General features: G+C 57.6%; 1 protein-coding gene across 3 annotated transcripts in view; it reads right to left on the minus strand.

Annotated features, from left to right (window-relative positions):
* The window catches only part of STK32C (serine/threonine kinase 32C), a 99,656-nt gene that overhangs the window by 28,298 nt on the left and 44,810 nt on the right, over positions 1 to 26,548 (minus strand). For all 3 annotated transcript variants that reach the window (XM_004438859.3, XM_087432882.1, XM_087432881.1), the window contains exon 2: positions 18,912 to 18,967. In XM_004438859.3, the coding sequence (XP_004438916.2) occupies positions 18,912 to 18,967 (56 nt within the window). The remainder of the gene's footprint in view (positions 1 to 18,911; positions 18,968 to 26,548) is intronic.

Consider the following 26,548-nt stretch of genomic DNA (forward strand, 5'->3'; position numbering starts at 1 on the left):
TGATGATAATCACATAGTTGAATCCTGTGCCCCAAGAGATGCTGGGGATCCGCTGCGTCCTTCCTGCAGTGACATTCGGGGGCCCTGCAGAGCTGGCCCAGCTAAAGGATCATCAGCCCAGATCAACTGGGGCTTGTGGGCGGAGCTGCAGCCTCAGGCAACACCCCCCCACACACATACACAGTGTCCCCGACAGGTCAGCACCTGAGTGGACAGCGGGCCTCCCACAGACACACGGAGCAGCCAGAGCGGGTTCTGCACGTGCCTCCACCCACCCGGCCTCCTGGGGAACGGCCCACGTCCCTGCACCCACTCACTCCCGGCCCTTGGCTATTCCTCTGTCTAACATTGTCATTCAGTCAGAAAACAATGCCATGGGCTCAGTGACGCGGCAACTACAACCGAATGACAGCCAGGTCAGGAGTGGCTTTCGAATCCCCTCTTCGTCTCACTCTCGGTGGAGAATCACTGCGCCCCACCAGGCAGACGGGTGGGGAGGGTCCGAGCCCTCATGTCTGTGGCCTGCTCACGGAACAACAGTGTCCGTGAGGTCTGGAATTCTCAGCTACCTTTGTTTTTCCGAGCAGAACCCTGCAGACGCCGCTGCACTAGCAGTGGCCACACTGCGTTTGCCCCCTTCAGAGGGTTCCTATCCTTGCCTGGATGCTCCCACGTTCTCTGTCACTTGGAATTCAGAGTTTCCCGCAGGGTGTGTGAGGCATGGGCCTTTTCCCTCAGGACCACTCGAATCTGATTGGTGCTTCCCTCCAGAAGACGAGCTCCGCCCACTATGTCGTCCATTGCTGCTTCTCCTGGATCCACTCTGCGCTTTCCTAAACCCCCAGTATGTCCACATCGGGGCTCCTGGGTGGCGCCTCCTTGTCCCCTTTTACCCGCCATGACTCCCATCACCTGCTGTCCCGACTGTGGGGGGAGCTCAGCCAGCAGGTCTCCCCACGGGGTTTCTGCAAGTCTCGGGGACACTAACTGGGGGCACTAACTCTAGGCAGTCCCCTTTATTCTCAGAGAGATAAACACCTGCTCTAGCCCACTCACTCTTCACTAAACAGCGATGAAACCTGAGTGTCCACTGGCTGGTGCCCATGGAAACCGCTTCTCGGCGCACACAGCCTTCATACGTGGCGGTCTTCCCCATCTGCCTATATGACAGAGAGGGGTCGGCCCGTTCCAGGTTGGGAGCGAGGCTCATGTGGCCGCTGTCCTGTCCTGGTTTGGGACCATCACTTCCTGTGTCCTTGGCCCCTCAGGTCTGCAGGGGAGGCCCACTCTGCCCAGCAGGATCTCTGCCCCCAGGCAGGCCCCAGCCCAGCCTGGACTCCAGCTCCTCATTGACCCGTGTGCTCTGGGGGCTGGCACAGGGTGTTGTGTGAAGGCGCTGGTATCCCTGGACCCAAGGCCCTGCCCACTCGCCCCATTTTTAGCCAAAAGCTGTAGCTCCGGCCGTGTGGGAGGGGCCCCTTCCCAGTTCGTACTGTGGTCATGTTGGCCAGACGCTGGGAGAAGAAGGGGACCCAACCAGTGGGCCCTCCTGCCTCCCAGGATGACGCCCTAATCTCATGGTTATGGCCCTTGGGGCAGCCGGTTTCTCTTGGCCCCCTAAGCCCGGAAACAGAGGAATCCCAGAATTAAACTAAGGCCCAGAGTCAGAAGGAAGAATACCCGCTAACAGCGAGGGAAGCACAGCAACGCGCCTGTTGAGACCCGTGGAAAGCATTGTCTTCTGGAAGGGGCAGGGCACTGCAATTCCCTTGGCTACAAAGTGTGTCCTCAGGCTCACAACATCGCTTCCTGAGAGGTGGTGGATTTATGGGGGACGCTGTGACTCAGGAGGTGACCCACTGCATTTCAGGGGTCACCAGGGCACCCGACCTCAGCTGCAGCCTCTGCAGACACCGTCACTGCCCTAGAAAGATCCCCCCCACCGCAGCCCAGATGCCAGGGCATCGGGGTGAGAGCCGGCCACTGTCGCTGCCCCACCAGAGCGAGGAGCGCAGCGGCATGGAGCCAGCCTCTGTTCCCGAGGGAGGGCCCCTGACAGCAGGAGCTGCACGGCCTCCCAGGAGGAAACAGCAGTCACCCCACCCCCTTCCTTTCCATGATGGGTCTCCCTTCCCAGCCCTCTTGTGCCGGTTTCAGAAAGCCCTGGTGGCCTGGGGTGGGTCTGGACAACTGAATGTGGTACCCGTGAGGGGTCCAGCAGAGCCTCTGCTCCAGCTCGAATCCGACACCTCAGCACCGTCGGTGGACACCCACCCCACACCGCGGGCTGCAGAATGGTGCATGCGTGCTGGTCGGACCCTCTCCAAAGCAGGGGGCCCCCTTCCTCAGCCTCCCAGGGCCCACACTCCAGCAAATTACCTCTTTCCCTTCGTAATTGTGGGGACACAAGAGGCAGTGATGACATGGGGACTCAGACCCTCATGGGCTGAATAACGGGGAAGGAAAGGAGCATCCTCAAAGCCCCACATGACAAGACCTAAAAGCCACCTTCTCCAATGTAGACACACTACCATCTTGGTGAGACACCCTCCACCCTGGAAGAGGCGGCGTTAGTGTTCTCCGGAGCATTCCATGAACAGACGGCCCCTAAGGAAAGGGAGATGCCCTCCCTGTCACCCCAGCCAGCCTCTGGCCCACCGTGCAGTGCCTCCCAGCACGAGCATGCAGCACCCCCAGGGCGCGGCGGACCCTCCAGGGCATGGTGCACCCTCCAAGCCCTGAACCGTGGCTGGTGACACTTCTCCAGACCAGACACGAGGGAAGCACACTGAGAGGCACCGACGTCGTCTACGACCAGGCTGCGTTTAGCCTCCTCTTGAAGGTTTTCATGTAGCCCCCCACCTGTCTGGACACGACAGGCCAGCATCCTCACAGAGGGTGTATTCACCGTGGTGTATGTGGTACACACAGGAACTTCGAGGGCATTAGGCCACCACACATCTTCCCGGGCTGTTGGTTTCAATCAGATTAGGGACATGGTGGGGATGCGTTATTTTAATATTAAAGCAAACACGATATTTATAGCACAGAACACAACATTCTCATAAATCTTTCAAAGAATATATGAATCCTCAAAGAAATCTTGGCTTGAAGCAGGCTGTTCCAGGCCATCCCGACTCCAGCCCCCTGGGGGCACCAGATTCAAACCTTTGCCAATGGGGCACTTCCTCGGACTGGCAAAGGGGTGGGGCCCTGGCCTGCATCACCTGGCCACTAGGGGACCAGGGAGAGTCCTCCGCCCCGAGTCTCAGATCCCAGCCCCAAGGCCTGGCCGTGGAACCAGATGTCAGTAAGAGTGGGGATACGGAAACAGGCCTCATGAACCCAGGACTCACGGCCCAGGGAAGACAACATGGCCTGGAGGTCCCAGGCTCCCCGTCAGTCCAAAGCAGAAAGGGGAGACACTAGGTCCATACCCGTCTCTACAGAGCCTAGAACATTCTCCCCATCTGGAGCTCAGCAGTGGGGGTCCCATCACCTCGCTGGAGGATTTAAACTCAGTTGAGCCCAGCTGAAGTGAAGCCTTCCCAGGAGCTTTCTGGAAACCAAGGGGCTTATTCGCACCTGTCCTGAAGTCCGCACCTTTAGGACCTTCTCCGCACAACAGACAACACAAGGCCTTTTGGCCCCTTTGTCAAGCTTGGAGCCCAGATGGAGGCTCAGAGGTGCAGCAGCCACCCTGAGCCATGAGGGGGCAAGCCAGCCAGCAAGGTTGCCTGTGCAGAGAGCGCGGGAGCTGGGCCCCGATGGCACAGCCTGTGGAGCCCTGCCGGCACCACCTCCCTGTGGGCGTCTGGCTTCACTGACAGCAGGACCCACACCCAGACCCCACGGCAGGGCTGCCCATCACCCAGGGAGCACTGGGGTGGGTCTCCCCCGGGACGGGCGGACATTCCATGTAACACACGTGTGCGGGAAGAAGGAAGCGTGTCGATCTCTGCTTACCCAAGGCCGCCAGCCACATGACGGAGAACAACGCTGACTCCTCGCCCACCCCGGAGCGCCTGCCTCCCCTCTCGCCCAGCTGCAGGCGTTAACCTCCCTCGTCCCCACCTCGCATGCTGCACAGTCACCTGTGGACCTGCCCGTCCTCTGTCTGTCCCCACAGTGTCAGCCCCGAGGAGCAGGGATTTGTCTGCCTTGTTCCCAGATGCTTCCCCAGCATCTAAAACAGGGCTGGCATGGAGGAATGGATATTTCAATAAATATCTGGGGACCGGCCCAGTGTGTAGCGGTTAAGTGCACATGCTCCGCTTCGGCGGTCTGGGGTTTGCAGGTTCGGATCCCGGGCGCACACCAGCGCAATGCTTGTTGAGCCATGCTGTGGCGGCATCCTATATCAAGTGGAGGAAGATGCGCATGGATGTTAGCTCAGGGCTGATCTTCCTCAGCAAAAAAAGAGGAGGATTGGCATCAGATGTTAGCACAGGGCTGATCTTCCTCACAAAATAAGTAAGTAAATAAATAAATAAATATCTGAAGCAGAGGGTCCCAGTGCCATCCAGAGGAACCTCCTCTCCAGGCAGAAGGAAAAGGTCTGGCCAGGCCCCTGCCCCCAGAGGGCCAGTAGGACACTCGGCGAGCCAACCATAGGCATCACCTGGCCCCATGGGACCCCGTCTGCAGACCAGATACCCCGGACCAGGAACCCTGCATGCCAGGCACAGGCCTGGGGGGCCACACTCACTTTCTCATCTAGTCCCCACAGCAGCCCTGGGGCAGGTCCCTCTGCTGCCCCATCTGGCAGGTGAGGAAACGGGATGAGAGCACAGTGGGTCCCGATGCAGCCCTCACCCAGCCGGCACTTGGCACAGCCCAGACTCAAGGCCAGAACTGGAAGGGAAGGTGGAAAACCCCCTGTCCTCACAGATGACTCGCTTTTACATCTGGATTTGAGGGAATCAAAATAAGCAATGGAAACGCTACTGCCATCACGAGAAGATCAGGGAACCAGCAGATTATCAATCAACGTACAGAACACCAACGGCCTTCGCACATGCAAACAAATCCAGTTTGAAGATTTAACGGAAAAGAAAACACTTCCATAAAAGCAAAATAAAATGCCTTGGCAAAACCCACATGAGGGGACCTGTGACGCTCTCCTGAGACGCGGAGCAGGCTGGAGCAGACAGCAGGCAGGCCAGGGTCACTCACGGACAGACTCAGCCTCACCGACACGGGAATCCTTCCCAAATTGCTCTGGAAACACAACACAGTCCTGGTGAAAATACCACCAGGGTTTTTCTTTCCCCTGGAACTGACAAGTTGGTTATACCATTCGTTTGGAAAGACAATCAAGTAAAAATAGCCAGAAAAAAAAACTTTAAAAGAAGTGCCAGGCAGTGACGTGAGCCCACTGGGTATTAAAGCATGTTATATGAAGCCTCTGTAATAAAAGTGTGGACCTGGAGTGGAACAGATGAGGGGGCCAATAAAACAGAAGAGAAAATCCAAAAACAGACCCAACTGCACAAGGACATGTAGTATAGCATGAAGGTCGCAGCTCCAATTCAAGGGAAAATAGACTTTTTAATAAGTGGTGTTGGGATGACTGACAGCTATATTAAAAAAAATAAAATTGGATCCATTCATGACACTATAACCCAGAATAAATTCCAAATGCCTAGTAGTTTTAACAGGATAAATAAAACACAGAAGTGATCTAAAGAAACATGGAGTCCTCCATAACCGGAAGTGGGGACAACACTCCTGTGACCCAAAATCTAAAAGCAGCAAGGAAAAAGATGGACAAACACAAAAATAGAAATATTTTACACGGAAAAAACACATAAAGTTTAAAGACAATTAAAAAACTGGGAAAAATATTTGCAACTTATTCAGAAATAAAGGTTAATATCCTTGATATATATAATGAGCCTCTAAAAACAAAGACTGTCAACCCAACAGAAAAACGGGCAAAGGATATGCAAATGGCCTTCTAACATTTAAAAAAAAGTTCAACCTTGCTTATCATAAAAGAAATGCAAAGTAAAACTAAATGAGGTGCCATTTCTTGCCTGTCCGACTGGCAAAAATCCAAACCTTCAGCAAGACACCCCGCGGCAGGCTCCTGGTGGAGAACGAAGTGGTACACGCCCTTGGAGGGGGATTTGGCACCGTCTCACAATATTACATCTGCATTCATCCTGCAACCCACATATCCCACTTCTAGGAACTAACCCAAAGATACACTGGCAAAAATATGCAAAGGCTTATGTGCGGCATAATAAATACAGCACTGCTTGAAACTGCACAAGGTTGGAAAGAGCCTAATGCTCACTAGTAACGTGTGGTCAGTAGTATAACGGCCCCCAACACATCCACCTCCTAACCCCTGGAGACTGTGAGTATGCCACCTTACACGGCAAAGGGACTCTGCAGATGGGACTAAGTGAAGGATCTCGAGATGGAGGGATTATTCTGGATGACTCAGGTGGGTCCGGTGTCATCACAAGGGTCCTTATAAGAGGTCTGAGAGATGCAGGGCAACGAGCCAAGAAGTGCAGCGGCCTCTAGAAGGTGGAAAAGGCAAGGAAGGGACTCTCCCCTGGAGCCTTCGGAAGAGCCAGCCCTGCCCACACCTGGACTTGGGCCCCCTGCTGACCTATCTTAGACTCTGACCTCCAGAACTGCCAGATCATAAATCTGTGCTGTTTTAAGCCACCACATTTGTGGTAATTTGTTACAGCAGCCACAGGAAACCCATCAGCATGTCCCCCCAGTGGCGTGTATGCAGCTGTAAGAAGGAATGACTGGTATGGTTTCTTCTGGGTAGAGCACGATATCCAGAAATACTGTTCAGTAAAAAAGCGAGGTGCAGAGACAAGTGAACGGTAGGCTACCACGTAGGTAAGAAGCAGGTCATATGAATATATTAAAAAAAAATCCATGGAAATATAAACCAAAATCTTTTTCAAAAGGGATTATTTATAGAAGGAAGGTGGAAACAGGACAGAAGGAACAGCAGTAGAGGCTAGACTTTCCTGAATAGACTTTGTTTTATAGACTTTAATTTGGCACCATGCAAATATCTTACATAATCATTAAATTTAACATAAAAGGCAATTGCTAAAAATTGAGAGCAAAATAAAGCATAAACTGAATTGTGTATTGAGGTGGTGGATTATCACAGGGGAACTACTTCAAACAACTCTGAACACCCTCTGTGGGATGTTCTCTGTGGCTCTCCTAGCTCTGTCCACCACAAAGACCTGTAAAGAGTGACCAGTCTGGGAGCAGTGAGCAGCCCTAGCACCCAGACTGTGGTCTTTAAACGTCACGCCCCCCAGAGGGACCCTGGGCCCCAGAGAGAAATCTGGGACGAGAGTGTCTTGTCACGTCAGCAAGAGAGGATGCCGTCCAGACAGTAGACCGTGTCAAGAGACACAGGAGCCAACATGAAGGGGCCAGGAGCGGGACCCGCTGGGGGTCAACAAGCATTAACTATGGTGGACTGGACCACAGCAGGTGTGTCCCCCACATGTTCACAGTCACAATGAAATACCGCTCTGCTAGCCTTGAAGGACCTCAGGAATCAACTCTGTCCTTTGAAAACCACCCAATGAAGGGGGAAAAGGGCATTTATCCTTCAAATGGGCTGTGCCTCAAATATGTTCTCTACAAACACTGTTGACAAGAGAGTTTATTTTTTAATGATTTCAGCTAATCAAGGAAGAATAAATGACAGAACTAGAACACCCCCACTTTACAAGTCTTAAGGAGGTAACAGGTTAGCGACAATCATCAATGGTGGCCATCCTCCGAGAGAGATGTGCAGACTCGGGGTCTCCTAACCAAGAACGCGGTGGGCATCCCCCAGGACGCAGCCTCGCTGCAGCCAGTCTAGACCACGTGCAGCTTACACAAGGGCACGGACGGGACATCAGAGGACCACAGGGTGACGCAATCAGCAAGCCCCAGATGGTGGGAACTCAGGACACATGACGCCTGGACCCTCAGCCAAGAAACTACGAGGAAAAGAGATGGCGGAGCCTATAGAGCGAAAGAGGCCCTCGAGACTCAACCAACTGCACGCGGCAGACCCGTGTGGATTCTGATTCTGAGCAATCTTAATAATCACAAAACACTCACAGGACCATCAGGAGAGTGTGAACCCTGACGAGATATCAACTGGTACTAGGGGTTGTTGCTAATTATTTTAAGTGTGAGCAGTACTGTGGTCACATTTAAGAAAAGAGTCCTTGTCTTTGGAGACACAACCTGAAATGCTTAGGGGTAAAATGATACTCTCTCTGGAGCTCATTTCCAACCACCCAGCGTGGGGCCGGGAGGTGGGGAAGGGGAACAGCTGAAACAAGATCAGCTTCGAGCTGGGATTGGTGAAGCTAGGAGACGGGGACGTGTTGGCTCATCACACTCCTTCTCTCTGTTTTTATGTTTGAAGTTTTCAAAACGAAAAATTAAAAGACAGAAGATTTGAGGCCATGCCTGTGTGGCCATGAAGGCTGGGTGGGGGCCCCGGTCTGCTTCCTGAAGTGGCAGACCCCGTGGGACAGCCTGGTGCGTAGAGGGATGCAGGGCACAGCTCAGCGCTGGAATTCGGGATCTTAGGGGGCTGAGGGCTGAATGCCCTGGAAAGGGCCACCAAGGCCCGTGTAGTCCTGGGAAACTGCACGGTCACCAGGCTCCCTCGAGTAGGTGGACTAAAGGGGCGGCCAGACACCCTGAGTGGAGATGGGCCATTGGGGCTGCAGTTACAGATAAGGCAGCCCAGGTCCAGGGCAAGCAGATGGCACAAGGGCCCCCACACCACCTACAATCATAAAGAACAGCCTCCGGCCCAGACAGCTGCATCCGCTGGCCAAGCTGGCCTGACAAAGGAAGCTTTCTTCACGCTCTGAACACACAGGGGGCTGGACGCCACTGCTCCAGCTGTCGGCTCACCCTCAGGCATCCATTCCACTCAGTTCTCCCGAGCTGCTCAGCTCCAGACCAGGCGCGCCCTCTCTGGCCTCGGCTGCCTGGTGACGCCGGGCCAAGGCCATGACCACTCCTGTGCTGTCCTGGGACCAGCACAAGAAAGCGGATGTGGGCATCCTCCTCCTTGGGAATCAGGCAGCAGAGATGGCTATTTTAAGGCACAAAATCAAAGCTGGGGTGACCTAGAGGCCAACCAGCGAGTTCACGGGGTGCTGTGCCCACTTCACAGCGTGTGAGAGACGGTCTGTTGGATGCTACCCCGCAGGGAGGCCGCCATGCTGGGTCTCTGGGCCTGTAGTTCCAAAGCAGATGGCAGCGACGGCCAACAGCGTCCCGGGCACCTGTGGGTCCTGTCCTGGCTTCGGTCCTCAGCCCGGGGGAGCCTGGAGCAGACCCTGCCCTCAACAGGTCAGCCACCCATGGTAGGGAGAGGAAGGAGGCCTGCTCCCAGGCCCCACCATCCCTTCCAGCTGGGGGCTGAGCTCCTGCTGATGCTGCATGAATCCCCTTGCCCACCGACGCTGCCTGCACAGCGCCCCTCTGGTTCTCTGACCGGCCCCTCGTCCCCTCCCCGCTCAGCCCCCCTGAGGCTTGGTCTGTTTGATCCGCAGCCTCTCCCTCCCCTTCATGTAACCAAGGTGCCCCAGAGCCGCCCCCGGGCCGTCCAAACGGAAGCTCCGAGAAAACCCCAGCCAACCAGAGAAACTTCTTTCCAGGTGGTGGTGCACTTGAAAGGAAAACCATTTTTTACATTCTTTTAAATCGTGCCAAAGGCTGAGATTTTACCTATTATAGAAAGCTTCTGCCCACTAGCCCGAAACAGGGAGGCGATGCTGTTCCAAGACTCGGCCCCACCAGAAAGGGACCTGCTAGGTGGGGTCACATCATTCAACCGATTGACGACTCTGTGGCCCAAACACCTCCCATCTGGGATCCTAAGTAGGAATTTGCTTATAAATTCACTTATCAAATTTAAATCTCAAGATGGGGTCTGCAGAGTGGTGCCCTGAGATGGAGAGTTCCGGCCTGGGGAAGGTGGCAGTGCAGGGAGCCCGGGGTGTCAGGGCCGGGGAAGAGTCATAGACTAGCCTGGCTTCCACTGAGAGCAGCCAGCACCAACCCCCTCACAGAGTGTGCAAGAGCTCAGGGCCCAGAGGCAGTGTAGGGGGCTTCTGCAGACACTGCTGGATGTCATGAATTCTGGTGGCCCCCACTGGCTTGCCTTCAGCGACGCTTCCCAAGGCTCACGGACGCTACCCACACGGTGGCAGTGGAGTGTGTGATGGCAACATGGAGCCATGCCCTAAAACCACGGCATGTAGGCACAAGTTTCTAAGATCCAGAGTCCAGACCTGGTGCCTGGACATCTCAGGAGAAGGGGCTGCAAGCCTGGTCAAGGAGCTGGATAAGTGAAGGCAAGGGCTGGAATGCAGCACTCGCCGCTGGCATGAATATCAAAGACACGGGGCCGAGGACGGGCTGCAGGCAGAGCTGGGTCCAGCAGCCCTGGTGGCGGACGGGGACCCACCACCCCATTGATAGACAGGCTCACATCCCAGGACCTGACATCTCTGAGCTCTCGGCCACAGCTGCTCTCTCCCTGCGGCGTTTCCACCGTAATGAATGCATGGACCCCCGACAACGGCTCCTCCTGCATTAACTCAGTGAGCACAGGCTCAGTGAGATGTCTCAGCAGCGCTCTGGGCAGTCCACCATTCCCCATCCGCTGAGGCGTTGCCATGGCAACCACCAAGCCGCTTCTCCTCAGATGGCAGCAGGGGAGGCCTGGGAAGGCGGCATCACTGGGGATCCTCACAAACTGGGCCACCAGGAAAGAGGTGAGGCCAAAGACCCGTGCTTCCCTCACCCGCCGTCACTCTCTTCCCCTCCCCGCACTCACTGCCCCCACCCTACCCGTCTCCTGGGTCCACCGGAGGATCTGGGGTCCAGTCAGGTCAGGAGACTCTTTGGGTGGTTGGGGTCTGTGGTGAAGGTATTTTTTACCCCAATTATCTTACTTCTTTCCCCGTAAACTGGAGACATGCAAAGACGTGGCCTGGGCTCTGGCCACTTCATCCTTGAGGTGCCCAGTGCTTTCCTTCCCTCCGCAAACAACCACTCAGCCAGCCTTCTGTGAGAGCGCGAGGCTGTGGGTGGGCGACCCCCTGGGGGCTGGGCCTGCATGAAGGGAGAATGGTCCCCAGGCCTCGCAGCTGGAGAAGAGCCCCACCCGCCGGATTTTACAGCTGGAGTCCTGACTCAGAACCTGTGGCCTCCCAACGGGCTGGGCTGGGGGAGGCGCAGAGGGTGGCCAGGCCCACCTAGACAAAAATTGGCAGCAGCAGACCCCCCAGGAGCCTGTGGGTGAGCTCCGGAGCTGTCTCCAGCCCAGCCTTTGCATGGTGCAGAGACAGGAAGAAGGGGGTTCCGTGGGGTACGGGGTATGCAGGGCATCAGGCGGGAGGAGGCCCGGCCAGTGAAGGGCAGAAACCCACCCAGAGTCCAGACCAGGCCACGGGCCACAAGGGGCTGGGGCGCAGGACAGAGCTGGGACATTCCTGCTCAAACACCAAATTGTGCCCCCTGTGCAAAAGCCAGTCACGTTCTGGAAAAGCCCATCTGGGTCAGGGGACTCTGGAACTCACATAGGGACACCCGCCCCCAGGAGACTTGTCTTTCCCTCCTGAAGGGCTGGGCCCCTCAGACGCCTCAACACTTGCTCCCTGACACCCCCTGGCTCTGGCAGGTGCCCGCTGTTAAGAGGACCCGCAGACCCCAGCCATGAGTGTAGACCCAGCCTCAGCCCCACAGACAGCACCCATGGGAGCCCATTATCTTCCAGCTCAGAGCACATTTAGCGCTTCAGCCAAAGGACGTATCTTTCCTCTAAAAGCTCCAAACACCCCTCATGAAGCCAGGAGTGGGTGTTGCTATTCCCAGGAGGATCGTCCACAGGTTAGCAGGCCAGACGCCCACCCTCCATCCACGGCCCCGCAGCACTGCCCACCCAGGCTGGGTGCCTGGCCACACCACGGGCCACCCACGTCCTCTGGCCGCAGGCACAGCCCCTGCCCCTCAGCAGCCGAGGGCAGGAAGAGGGCAGTGGGGGTGTGGGGGACATAGGGGTGGCCAGAAGTCACCATTTACCAACAAACCGGAAAAAGAGTCAGAAGATAAAATGTCCTATTCACAAGAATGAAGAAAGATAATATGATAACAACAACGTACAATTCTACAGCAACAACACATAATAAACATAGAGTGTGAAGGACTAACTGAAAAAGGAAGGATATTTGAATAAAAAGGTACTAAACCCCTAGATGGGTAGGTACCCACTGTCCTCTCATTTTATCTCAAGATATCATTCCTACCCAAAGTCAGTGAGTTTATTTCTGATCTTGACAAAAGTTGTTCAAGGGTCCAATTGGAAAAATAAATATGTGAGAACGGCGGATACTTTTGAAAAGCACACAGAGGAGTGAGAGGGGCAGCTCTTCAAAGAAACATTTTCCGGAGGCTGCCAGATCAGGGGGCCCCTGGGCAGGACAGGCAGCCAGAAAGGGCCGGGGACAGACGCAGGTCCCTCTGAGGAGGGCCAGGCACCAGCCCCCACGCAGCTCAGGAGCAGCAAGCTTGCCAAATGAAAAATGTTAAATTCCAGATGGAGTCGAGTTTTTTTTTTTCCAAAATAGAATGTTTTCTCTGTTCTGACTGTAAAAGTAGTAACACTAGCTATAACAGAGGCTAGAACAACGTAAGGCCCAGGTGGACGCCACGCGACTGAAGCCCAGCAGGGCTCGCTCCTCTGGGGAGCGAGGGGCCTCCCAAGAACACAGGGAGGGCGCAGGAGGGGCCGGGGCAGGGGGCCGCTGGTCAGGGCCGGAGGTGAGGGACTGGCCAGGAGGGCCAGGTGGGCCGAAGGAAGGATGGCCCTGGGGCAGCTCCTCGGCAGGCTCCTTCTGGAAAGACGGGTGCTTGGTTCCTGCCTCTCATCCTCCCACCAACCGCTGCTCACTGCCTGGAAAAAGGGAGCTGGGAAGCAAGACATAGTCGCTCTGAGAGTGCGGACACACCGTCCCCTCTCGGAACCAGAGCCTGGAGAGCAACCGCTTTTAGGAGGAGCAGAATGGCCAGAAAAGGGCCCCCACCCACCTGCACAGCAGACGGGCACAGACCAGAGGCTCCGGCCCAGGGGTCACCTCCAAAGGTGCCACAGCCCTCCCACAGGGTGTGAGCCCCCTCAACCACCAGCCTGTCCCAGAGGGGCCCTGGGGGAGAGACCCCGCAGCGGCCTGAAACACCACTGATCTTGGGGGTGGGGGCCGCGTCCCAGCAAATGCCCATCAGCAATGCCGTGATCATCCTGTGATAATTGTAGCCTGGGGCGGGAATTCAGTGTCCTGGACAAACACAGTTGGGCAGTGTGGGAGAGGCTGTGCTTCATGACACACACAGGGGCCGGGGGAGGGAGGGCAGGGGCTGGAGATGGAGGGCTGGACAATCACCAATGCCAAGAGAAAAACGGGCGGATTTTCTCCGAGTCTTAATTATTCCACCTAAACCATCTGCCCTGAAATAAAATACAGTCACATCACTCAGCTGGACGTCAGCAGGACAGAACTGGGGAGACCCAAGCCGAGAGGGAGAGGGAGGGGAGCTCCTGCCTGTGCACCTGAAGGGCACCCTGACTCCCAGGCGGCTGGATCCTGGACGCAGCCTGAAGGACCACCGGGCCCTGGGGGCTCCTCCGACAGCCCCCAGACAGGAGGCAGAGACGATTCTTGGGCAGGACCAAGCACCCTTGGGTGGGGCTTCCCCTTAAGTCCCAGGCACTGGCGGCCCACGGCCACACACGCAGAGGACCTGGGGCAGCACCACAGCAGAGGGTCTGAGGCCCAGGGCAGAGGGTCTGGAGGGTGGCCACATATCAGGCTTGCCCTGGCAGCTGCCAGGGAGCCTTGTGCCCAGGAGGGGGACACACCCCAGGAAAGGGCCAAAGCAGGGACACCACAGCTCACGTGGAGGGCCTCAAAGTGGGCGGTGAGGCCACGGGGGTGGCTGTTGAGTCTTGAGCCACAAACTGGATGAGTCAACGTCGGGGCCCGGGGCGAGGGGGTGGGGGAGGCACTGGCCCCTCCTCCCAGGGAAGCTGGATTTGGCTGTGGAGCCGGTGTTCCCACGTCCCACCATCCCCACGTGAGCCTCCTGAGGTCAGGATGGACATCCCATTCTTGCCAGAGAAGTGTGGCCGCTGGTGCCCGATGCCCTGGGAAGAAAGCCAAGGACTCTTGTCCAGGCCTCGCTGGACAGTGGCTGGGCGCTGAGCCCGGGGGTGAATGCAATGGGTCCCAGCTCTATGAGAAGAGAACTGTGTCCACCTCGGCTCAGGGGCCTCAGGGCCCCCAGCGGGGCACTCAGCCCAGCAACAGGCAGGCGTCTGGGGGCTTCTCAGAGCCAAGGAATGAGGTGTGTGTAGGGCCTCAGCCCCCAGTGGACTCCTAGCTGGAAGGAGGGAGGAGGGATGTGTTTTGAAGAAAGAAATTTGGAGGGCAGCCTTTGTGGATGTAACAAGGTAGGGCCAGCCCCAAGTCAGAAACAGCAGCCTCCCTGAGGGTGGGGTCCTTTCAAGGAAGTTTCTGGAAGGGCACCAAGGAGGGCCTCCCTTCCGGGGGGAGGGGCAGGGCCCTCCCTCTACCCTCAGCAGCCCTAGGGGACTCCCCAGCGCAGGATGCTCACAAGGCGGCCCCTCTCCTCCCTCACCCACCGGACCCCCTCAGTCCTGTGGCTGGAACTGCCCTGCTGTTCATGAACTGTGAGTAAAGACTATGCCCCAGAGATTCCTGCAAGTGTAATTCTAGAAGAACAAGCCTCTGGAGAGTTTGGTTTTTAATGAAAACAAACGCTGCCCATGAGCCAAACCCTGAACCGGGGCAGAGGTGGGCAGGACCCCACACACCCAGCCCCAGCTGGTGGACTATGCACCGGAGTCAGCAAGAGGCAGTGGTCTGGGACTTGTAGCCTGGTCCACGGGGCTGGTGACCCTGAGGGCAGGTCTGAAGTTCCCAAGGGCAGCGTCCAGCCTGGGGCAGTGAGTGAACTCCACACCTTCTGGGAAATAGGTCATTGCTTGGAAGGCCAAGCCAGGATGCAACGTACAGGAGAGGGAAAGAGGGAGAGGAGGAGAAGGGAGGGGAGGAGGGAGAGGAGGAGGAGGAGAGGTAGGCCCTGGGGCGTCCACAACATAGGCTGGCCTTACCGACCTATCTGCTTTCAACGGGCATTATCGGCAGACGAAAACATCAATATGCTCATAGTTACCCTTTTTAGTAATCCTGTCTTTGAAATGGTGGTTTTCCAAAGACCTGTTCGAGAGGGCAACTAGCTAAGTCAGCCACACTTGGACTCCATGCTCCTTCCCAGGCTGTCTGGGGGGGCTCCCAACGGCAAAGATCTGAGCCCAAACACCCCACCGCCAGACTCCCCACTCCACGCTGACTCTGCAAATGAACCCTGCCTTCAGACCTTCACCAGCATCTGCTTCTGCTCAGGCAGATGCTCTGAACAGGCAGAACAGTGAGTACAGACTGGGGGCTGCCCAGCTCACGGGAGCCACCCCAGCGCCTCTGCTCACCTTCTGCTTGTAACAGATCACTGTAGATCACTCCAGCCCCATCTGTAGAGACTGGTGCAGGGCAGGAGCACAGGCCAATCAAGGGCTGCCTGCGCTGGCTCATCCCAGGGTGGGAACAGAAGGGCCCTCATCCTCCCTGGCCGTGGAGCTCAGTGGTCACCCAGGGCTGAGCCGGCGAGTCCCCACTATGGCTGGGGAGAGAGGGCCCAGGCAGGCAGAGACCACCAAGCCCTGGCAGCATCCAGCCCAGCTCAGCCACCTCGGGAACCGGCCACTCCCACCCTTCCCCACCCTGGTGACGTTAGCTAATATCTGTCACCCGCTTTGCAGCTCACTTGAATTAAATGTCTGTCACCTTGCCATCCAAGATCCCAGGTGTGGGGCATTCAATGCCTGGCTGAGGGCCCATAGTCCAACCACACCTGTGGCACTCACCTGTCCCCCACCAGGTGAGGCCCACTGCTGGGGGCTCACACCCAACCAGGCACAGAGGTGGAAACCTCCCAGCTCCCACCGCTGTGTGGGCACCACACACAGGCACGGCGATGAGGAAAGTGTCCCAGTGGCAGCATCGCTCTCTCCTGGCTTCTCCGCACTGAGGACGGTCCCAGCCTCCTCATGTGGTCAGGTGGTCATGGTGTCCCAAAAGACCCAGGGACAAAGCCCTCGCCAGCCCTCCAACCCAGAGGGCACTGTGTTCTCACTGCTCACAGAAGGTGGGCTGGACCACCACCACCAGCTTCTGCTCTGCCTTGGAGAACAAAATCATCTCACATGGGGCAAGATTTCTCCAAGTAACAGGTATCAATGGGGTAGACCTTGTCCCAAGTTGTTCCAGGCCAACCTGTGATTGCTGGGAGAGGGGACGCCTGGTAGAAGAGCGAGTCCATCCAGCAAGTGTCCTTCCCGCAGAGACTTCCAGAGCTCCTCCGGGGCGCCTCTCGGGGCTCTGGCTCGGCGAGGAGAGCCAGGCATTAAGTTTTGACACCTGGGTCAGATGAGCCACCAGGGCCTGCTGCCCCCACACCGAGGACTACCAGGCACCCAGTTCAGGCCTGACGAGGGGCAAGCGAATGAACGAGGGATGAACCTGGAAGCCAGCACTATGGGGGCAGTTCCCACCTCAGGGAAGCGACAGTCCTCCTGACCGGGAACTGAGAACGGGAGTTTCGGTCAGGCAGTCCTCGTAATTTTCATTCTTCATCCTCACGTCGAAACTTCATGCTAATCTTTCTGTTTCTGCATCTCTGACTTGATCTGCCCTCCCGAGCACCCTACTACCGACCCACTCTTTCCTTACAGGAAACGTTCCACTAGTCTCTGCTCTAAAAATAAATGCCACTGTCTTCCTGCTCTGTAAAAACAACTTCAACAAAATCAGACCCCAACTCCCAAGAGGAGGCCTGCGGGTGCCCAGTCTCTTCCTCTGCAGACACCCGGGGATTCCCAGACCTGAGGAGCCCGGCGTTCACACGGCTCCTCATTAGAGATGAGTACCCACCAACAGGACTTAAACACCAGGCTCCATAACCACGAGGGCAACTGCAGCCCAGAGACCCCTGGGGGCCTAATTAAGAAGCAGGAAGGAGCCCTCCAATTATACCATAACTTGCATCTGAAAATAAAACCCCAACAGGACCCCGCGGCTTCCTCTTGTCACCTCACTCTGCAGAGCCCAATTTCCGGGACCTTGTGGCCAGCTGGCTCTCCAAAGCCAAGAACTGGTCAGAGAAGCCAGAGTCCTGGGGCTCTGCAGACGCTGAGGGGGTGGGAGGGCTGCCCAGCCGTGTGCACGAGGAGCACAAGGGGGATGGTGGAGTGGAGAAGAGGCAGGGACAGGGACAGGGAAGCGGCGGCTCGGTGCCACGCCCACCAGCCTCACCTGCCCCAGGTTGGTCTGGCTCCCGAGGGTCCCCAACACTCCTCCTTGGCCTGTTTTCCAAATGCTTGGATGACCCCTATGTCTCCCTGTATAAGCCACCCGTCCAGAAACCCAGTCACGGCTGGGGTCCTCCGCTGCTGGTGGGGGCGGGTTCCCCAAAGCCCCACCCTGTCTGCCCCTCCAAATTCCCCACACCCCCTGTGGCCCTGGGGAACAGAATTTACCCTCAGCTGGGAGAAGCCAGGAGGGCAGAGGCCGCCCCAACTGGCTGTCAGTGTCTGACAAACGCACCAACTTCAGGACCTCGTCTTTCGGATCAACCATCTTTGCACAATCGACAAAAGGCACAGGTCTGTCAGTTACCTCCTGACATGGAGAGATGTTACAACACTCTCCTGAATGCATAAGAGGATTCAATGGACTCGTGCAAGGGGCTAATTCCCTGTGGTTCATAATTACCCCAGGCCCCGGGAACCTAGGGCAGCGCTCATGTGATACAACAAAGTGGAGGCAATTAACAGCATCAGATTCTCTGTGCATTATGCTCAGTAGCACAACAACCCCTTTAAAAGGCTTACAGAGTTTAAACAGACATGGCATCCAGACAGCTGTGTAGATGGAGGGGGGCGAAGCCCTCATCTGCCAAGGCCCCTGGGCGGCTGGAAACTGTCCGTTCAGAAGAGATTCATTTACAGCAGACCCACCAGGGCCGAGTCCCGAGAGCTAATTTTAACCTTTTCAGAGCTCCTTAAGCCTTGCTCAGTTATAATTACCCCCGATCTCTAGATGTTATGAGGCAGCAATCAGGGAGGTGGATCTGGCCAAGAGAAACACAAGGACGTGGAGAGATGGCTCCGAGCAGGCCTATGAGGACACGAGTGGTGTGGCCGCCCCAGGACGAGGACACACACTCGGCATCCACCCTCAGTCCTGCCACCCCCTTGCCCTGGAGGAACGGGCGCGGGAGCAGCCTAGCCTCTGGGCTCCAGCTGTGACAACGGCCTCCAAGCGTCACAGTGGCTCCAACACGGCATATCAGCCACACCACAGAGCTGCTTCTAAAATGCTTGCCTTCAGGCCTTGCGCAGGCTCCTGTATCAAGGAAAGCTGTTCCCTACAAAGAGGGCCTCAGTATTGAGACTGAGTGGGTGTCAGGGTCTCGGCCCTGCAGAGCCCAGCGGCTGAGCCATCTGCACCCTCAGCTCCTGGCTGAGCTACAAGACCCCAAAGACCTGGACTTTAGATCCTAGAGGTCATGAGCTTGGCTGACAGCCCACCCTGACGGCCCCCAGCACGGCCAGCCTGCTGGGCAGGAAGCAGACCCACACCCTCCACAGACAGACCCAGGTGGGCGGGCCTCTCCGGAGCAGGTGGACCGAGGGGCCGGCCTGTGCACCACCACGGTCCTGCTGTGGCCTCTCGCTGGCTCCGCCTTACCTTGCCGAAGCTGCCCTTCCCGATGGCCCGCAGGATCTGGAAGTGGTCGAAGTTCACTGCAGAAAAAACAGAGGGATGCCAGGTGAAGTGACAGAAAGGGCCTGTGCCCGCCACAACCCCCAGCTGGAGCAGCCTCCGGGCACCCCCACGGCTGCAGGGAGCCCCCTGCAGCCCTCCTGTGGCCCACTCCTCCTGGAAGAGGGTCAGTCCTCAGCTGGCTGGAGGCTGAACTCAGGCTCGTGTGCAAAGCAGGGAGGGCCGGAGACAAGGCAGAGGTGGGTCCTGAGGGCCGAGCAGCCCCCTCCTCCTGGCTCTCTGTGGGGCTGGACAGGGCACAACGGGGGCAAATGGTGCCCAGAGCTGCTCAGCCTCAGTCCCAGGCACCCAGCAGCCCCCAACGAAAGCTGCCCCCAACCCATGAAGACCCACAAACAGGCAGCCCTAGGGGTCTCAGGGTGACCTAGAGCCTCGGAAGCAGGTGCCCCCACTCTCCTGCTGAGTCTGTGGGGGGAGGGTCAGCCCGTGAGATTTGCTGGATGAGCCTAAAGGGAGCCTGCAAGGGCCCCAGGATTAATAACGGTGGGGGCAGGGGGTGGGCATGGGACCACGGCCCCTCCAAGGGGTGGTCCACAGGCCTGGGTGAAGCCGCACGAGTCCTTAATTCCACTGACTTTCTCGACAGAGTCAGTGAGAAAGAGATAGCTGGAAACAGCAGCTTTTCTAATTGTCACAACCCTCTTGAAAGACTCGTGCCGTGTGCACGGCAGCCCCCCGGTTAGTGTTAATCCTTGTTGCATGGAGAGGAGTCTGGACGTGCTTTCCAGCGCTCCCACTTCTGTTCAAACCAGACGCTTTCTCCTCAACATGAGACAGGCGTTCCACAATGCCCACACGTTTCTCCTGCTCCTTACTCCTCAGGGCCCAGGCAGGGGCCCGTCTCCACCCAGGGCCTGGGCCAACCTCACTTCCCGCCCACCTCCCCCAGCTCCTGCCGCTCCAGCTGACTCTCAGGCCAGCAGCTGGCCTCACCTCTATTCCAGGTCTGTATCCCTAGGTCTGTGCCCCCCGAGGTCTGCACCTCTCACGCCTGCACCCCCCATCCCCACACCCACGACAGGGCCTGCCACGTGGCTCTTGGTTCTCATACTTTTCCATCAGGCCTCACAGCACCTGGAGAACCTGGCCCCAAATCCCTAGGGACACGTGCCCTGGGCACTCGTCAGAAGCACAGGAGGCCTGGCATGCCCATGACCACTAGGGCAGCATAGCCTCAGCTATTCCAACACGGAGTTGAGGACGGGGGCCGTGTCCCGTGCTCACCCCGAGAACAGAGCCTGCAGAGGGCGTCCTACCATGCATGGCCCCAGCCCCGGTGCGTTGGTGCCAGGAGGTGCAGTCCAGCTCAGCCCTGGGAGCAGAGGTTAGGCGCCTCTCCTCCCCTGGGCAGCTTGCTGTGGTGCTCCCGCCCTGCGGCCCCCAGCCGCCAGCACAACACCCTGAGCCTGGGCACCCCCGGGCCGTGAGTTACCAAGGGATCTTAGCCAAGATCATCACCATTTTTAGACAAAAGCACAAATTCCAGGAGAGGAAAGGTGGGAACCAAAGTGTATTAAATAATAGGTTGGAAGCATAAGGAAACCCCAGCAAGTATCCCACTACACTTTCACACCCTGGAAAGCGTGGAGGGTTTAATGGAGGGGGAATCTGAGGGGAAGAGACGCTAGGAGACCTGCTGGCTCAGAGCCAGAGCAGCAGGGAGCAGGGTGCTGTGGGGGGCCTGGCCGGAGTGGGGCGGGGCGGGGCACGCTGGCTGCCTGTGCTCTCCCCAGCCAGCCCCGCAGTTTTGAGCTCAAACTACCCCCACTTCCTAAGACACCGGGCAGAGAGGAGTCGGGGTCCCAACTTTCCAGCTGCTGCACAGAAGTCAGAGCCCCTTCCAGGCAAAGTTCAACCCCCACTGTCAGCTACGTTTGCTAAACCCAGGGAGGGGCAGGGGCCACCAGGGTGGGTGAAGCGGAGGGTGAGGGTGGTTCTCACCTGGGTGGGGGCAGACCCATCAGCGGGAAGGCACAGCAGTGTCCTGGGAGGGTGCAAGCCCAGTGGTCATGGAGCACTAACACAAGTCGGGGTGGGAATGGCGAGCCCCATCTGTTTGCCTCACCCCCATCCCACCACCAGCCCTATTTGGGTTCAGGCAGCCCCGGTGGTGCAAAGCCTCAGGCCCATGTGGGGTTTGAGCCCCAAGCCCCACATGCAAACTCTCCACCACCCACAGACGTAGGTCACCACCCCCAGTGTCCTGGGGCCTCTGTCCTCTTGTCCTCTGACCCTCCATCCTTCCGGGCAGGTCTGTAGCCTCACAGGGCCCTGCTGCCCTGTACACGGTACCAGGAGCTGCCAGGGCCCTAGGGGCCCTCGGCACCCCCACCTTAGAGGGAAGGTGCTGCTCCTCCTGGGCCATTCAGGGCTGGAGCTCAGCACTGTCTGACTGAGGGCTCTGGCCACAGATCTGTCTGGGAGGCTGGGCCCTGCTGAGCGAGCCAAGGTCAGAGGCTGCTGCGGAACCACAAGCCAGGCTCGTCGTGGACCCTGAAGGAAGGCAGGGAGGAGCCGTCACAGAGCAGACACTCCAGTGTGGGGAGACACACACTAAGCCAGCAAGCAAATATGGGGCTCAGCGCCCAGGAGAAAAATAAAGCAAGAAGAGGGGTGGGGGGTCACTACTTTTTACAAGGTCATGGGGGGGTATTTTTGAAGCTGACATTTGGGCAAAGAACTGAGGGTCAGAGCCGGGGGTCCCTCGAGTTATGGCTGACCAAGACAAGTTTGCTGCATTCCTCAATGTGACATGTTGCTGTGTGACGCTGTAGTGACACTTGCCCCTGTGTTTGCCACCTCCAAAATTATAATGTAGGGAAAAGGAACAGGTAATTCAACTCCAACAATCCCATCTAACATTTATACATCTCTTTCCCAGGAGTCTAAGTGCTGCATGCAGGAAACTGTGTGTCTGCAAGTCCTGCCTGCAAGGAGACGACACAGCTCCAAGCTCGACATCCACCCGACCCTCCTGTAACACGGCTGCAGGGGCACAGCACAGACTCTTCCTGGTACAGATGAATATTTAAAGACAAGGGTTTTAAGAATATTTGTTCTTAAGGAAGGCTTTTATTTTGCAGAATTGGCAATGAGAAGCACAGCGCTGCTATGAAAATAGGTCATCTTGATGCAGCCGACTGACCACGAATGGAGGGGAGATTTTAATTCTATTTCACCAGGGTGGAGATGCAACACTAGCCCGCCTGCACTGCCCCTGGCCTCGGGGGAGCCTACACCAGGTCCTTTCCGAGGGCCGCTGGCTTGGTTCAGGGTCACTTTGAACCCAAAGAAAAGGCAAGGAGCCCTTGTCCAGAAGTGCTCAGTGCTCCGACGGCCTTGTTTCCAGTGAGACTCACGCAAACCATTTCAGGTTTCCCGGAGACCCGCCGGTTGCTGTAACTGAGCCGTTAACAGGCCTATTTTGACACAGGACCCCCTGGCACTGTCACATCCGGCCCGGATGTGGGCTGTGTCATTGGTCCTGCAGGTCCCAGGAAAGGACGGGCCATGGGCTCACTGGCAAAGGTGGGCTGTGTGTGTTCGGGGCAGGTCACTCCCAAAGCACAATGCGGACGCTGCATAGGCTGGCTCTCGCGCAGTGACCACAAAATCCAAAGCAAAATGTCAGGTAACATTTGGACACTTTTTCCCTAAAAATAAAACGATGATCTGCCCTTCATGTGTGCCCGGCCCTGGGTGGGCAGAGGAGCACTTTCCAGCGAGCCACCTTAGGAAAGCTCTGAGTCCCAGTGAGATCTCAGGTTGAAAATGCAGTCCTCTCATAAGCCAGGGCTTTTCTTAAAACAACAAAAAATTGCCCCCATGAGGATGGCAAGAGAAAAGATGGACCTGGGAGAGTAAAAATAGACCGGGCACAGAGTCATGAGTCACTGCCGTTGTTGTTAGTGACACAATGCACGCCCACGCGAAGGTGCCCCTGCAGACTTGGAGGGGCAGCCCTTCTCCTGACACCCGCCTCCCGGGTCCCACGGCCTTGGGAGGGTCCTGTCCTAACGCCTTTGGGGGCACAGGATGTGGGTGCCCAAGACAGTCTGCAGAGAAGTCGTGTGGACGGTGAGCTGCCCACAGCCACAGGGCAAGTCCTGGGTATGGGCTGGACCCGGAATGCGGCCCTGGACCATTCCCTTCCCAGCTTGCCTCACTGGTCACCTAGGAGAGGCTCGGCCCTCAGAGTGTTGTCAGGTAGAACCAGCCTCTTCGTCCTCAGGGAATTCCATACCAGAAGTGGGATTGATTTGGAAAGCTGTAATAATAAATGTCACAGTTGATGAAATTCATCCAGAAGCTGATTAAATTTTGTCATACATTCTATGACCCAAAAAACTCTCGAAGAAAATCATCCAACCCAACTGTGAGGCCTGCCCTCTGCAGAGCTTGTGTGGCCTCTGCAAAGTTCCTGCCCAGCCCTCGCAGGCCAGCACGGGCCGCACGCTGCCTCCTCGGGCGCCCAGGCCGGCCCACCTGCGTAAACAAGACACCCTCAGGCAGACAGGAATGGTCACCAGACGGTGACCTCAAAGACACACTGAGGCCTTGACCTGCTCACCACCACCTGTCCTCAGAGGCCACGGGTCTGCAGGGAACCAAGACCCAACAGGTGGACAGCAGCAGGCGCCACGAGGGGGCACTCCTCGAAGACCTCCTGTTCCTTAGGGCTTTCAATTCTCAGAGTAGCCCAGTGAGGGAGTGAATGCTCCCATTTCACAGGTGAGAAATGAGCTGGAGAGTCCAGCAGACTCTTGGTAAGGACCGCGGGGCCCTAGAGGCAGAAGAGAAAGGATGCAGCTCCCCTCCTGGCCGCCTGGCCCCTTGAGCCACAGGTTTCCTTGGCCCCTGAGGATGTCTTGAGACCCCGGGCAGGAAGGTCAAGCATCAGGAGTAGGGAAGCGGGTGTTTGCTCTGGCCTCCGACTCTAACTCCTCAGCCCTAAAGGGGGGCGGGAAGTGTGTGCTGCCCACTAGTCTGGGAGGACCCAGCCAGGCACCCCCACCCACTCTCCATGGTCCCCACCCAGTCAGGGCAGGCGGCAGACCCCTGTGGACAGGCATCTCTGTGCCTGAGCCCTCTGGAGCCCTGGAGTCCTACTCAGCCTTCCAAGGTGGAGAGCAGCTTCTCGGCATCCGGGACTGCTGCCTGAGCTTCGAGGAGCCTGGGGAGGGGGCCCTGTCCTCAGCTGGCATCACAGCGTGCCTGTGGGGAGCCGCACCTTTCCCCTGCAGGGGCCTGCCCTTCCCTCCATCTGGGACACTTCGGCACCCACTCCCTCCTGCCCACCCCACTCGGCCCTCAGGCCCTTCTCCAGGAAGCCTCTGCAGGCCCCTCCCCACCCTGCCCCACGAGGCCTGCCTGCCTGTCCATGTCCCTGAACCGTGGGGCACCCAGGGCAGCCCGGTGCCTTGCACCACTGCAGCCCCTTCCCAGCACAGTGCCCAGCCTGAGGGCGGGGGCAATGCCCTCACCCTGTCTTTTCTGAGAAACAGACACAGCGGGATGTGACACCAGCCAAGAGACAGAGCCAAGGCATCGGGGGTTCCGGAATAATCCTGGCTTCTGGTGCCCAGGAATATGCCAGAGCCCGGGGGCCATGTGGCTGCAGACCAGAGGCCAGTGGGTGCTGGCGCCGGCCCACCCCCAAGCTGGACTCCGTGGGACTCTGAGGGGGGCAACGTCCTGCCTGCCTGTCTCCCTCCCCCACGTCTACTCACAGTAAAAGCTTCGGCCCATAAAACACGCTTAGTGGCAATTTTCCAGTCTACCACTGTTCATCCTGGATCCTGTCCGGCCTAAAACAGTCTGGAATTGTGTTCCGGCGTTTCATCCTGATATCCTCAGACAGCACCGGAAACTTTCATAAATTAGTGATTAAGGTAACAGCCAGATCAATAAAGTATCTCTGGCTGGCTGCGCCCAGCTCCTCCCAGGCCTGCAGGGAAGGAGATGGGGACAGGATGGGCGGGGCGTCGCCCTAGGCAGCCGGGACTCGGGGTGGTGCAGCTCCCTCCACCTCCCGTGGTTGTGGGCAGAGGTGCCTCCCTTGGGCCACTCAGAGGGGTCCTGCTGTTCAAGGCCCACCGCTGGCTGCCCCCCACCACCAGGTGCTCAGCCCCCCACCAGGACCACCACCAGACCTCTAGGACCCCAATGCTACTTCACCCCCTGCACCAGCCATGGAACCTGGACCTACAGTCCAGACGTGTAGACGGACAGGAGTGCACCAAGGACTGGAAGCTGGGTGGAGGCCACCCTGGCTTGGGGGAGGGTGGGGCGCCAGGGAGAAGTAGGGGGAGAAACAGGCCTGTGGAGCAGCCGAGCCCTGAACCCCAAAGCAGGTTTGCCCAGCTGGTCAGGGAACTGCACATGGGACAGAGGACAGGGGTCCGGGACCTGCCCCTCCCTGTACACACGCCTCCTCTGTACGCTCAGCCCCCCGGGGGTGGTGGCAAGGCCTGGAGCCCGAGTCTCCAGGGAAAAGGTGTCCCACGGCGCCCTGGCCAGCTCTGGTCACCCCCAGACCAGAGTCTCTGCCCACTGCTAGGACAGGGCACTCAGGGCAGAGCAGGCGCCTGCTCAGGGGGCGGGTACCTGCCCTGCAGCCCTCCAGGCCTTGATCCACCAGGCGCTGCCCCCTGCCTTCCAGGCACTGAGATGCCTGATTTGAGGAGGCGGGGGTCTCCAATCGGGGGTCTCCCATCAGGGCGCCCCATCCCAGGGGCTGATCCTCGGTGTCCCTGATGGAGGGAAGCAGGGCCATCCTGGGCCTTGGCTTACGGGGGCAGAGCTGGAGGGGGGCAGGGCTGGAGGGGTGCAGGCAGGACACTGCCCAGCAGGCTCTGGTCTCCACACAGTCTCTGTATCTTCATGCAAGCAGGCAGATGGGGTGGCCTGCCCAGCAGACTGCGGGGGCCCAGAGGGGCAGATGGGAGGCCAAAGCCCAGCAGCAGCCCCTCCCTCTGCGGGAACAACCAGAAAAGGACACGCGCCACCTCCTAAACCAGTCGCTAAATACTTCAGCCAGAAGAAGACCACTTCTGGGTCAAGACTCTAAGTGCTCTGAGCTCCTCTCTTCAAAATGTAAATTCATGAGCGTCAGAAGCCTATTCGAGGCCCCAGTCTCCCCACGATCGAGACACACCTACGTGGGAAATCAGAACAGGTCCTGCCCTGCCCAGCCCACCGAGAGGCCCTGGAAAGCGCAGGGGACTGGCCGAGAACCTCACAGGGCAGTGCCACCAACCTGTCTTTTTACAAGAACACTGAGTCCACAGAACATAAAATTTACCGTCTTAACCGTTTTTAAGAGTAGAGTTCAGTGGTATCAAATGTTGTGCAGCCACCACCACCATCCTTTCCACTGCTCTTTTCATCTTGTAAAACTGAAACTCTGTCCCCACTAAACACTAACTCCCCACCCCTCTCCCCCAGCCCCTGGCCCCCAACATCTACTCTCTGTCTCTATGAATTTGACTCCTCTAGGGACCTCCTGTGACTAGAATTATACAGTATTTGTCTTTGTGTCT

Source organism: Ceratotherium simum, chromosome 6 (genome assembly GCF_057802395.1).
Source record: "Ceratotherium simum simum isolate JZ-2026a chromosome 6, ASM5780239v1, whole genome shotgun sequence".
NCBI lineage: Eukaryota > Metazoa > Chordata > Mammalia > Perissodactyla > Rhinocerotidae > Ceratotherium > Ceratotherium simum.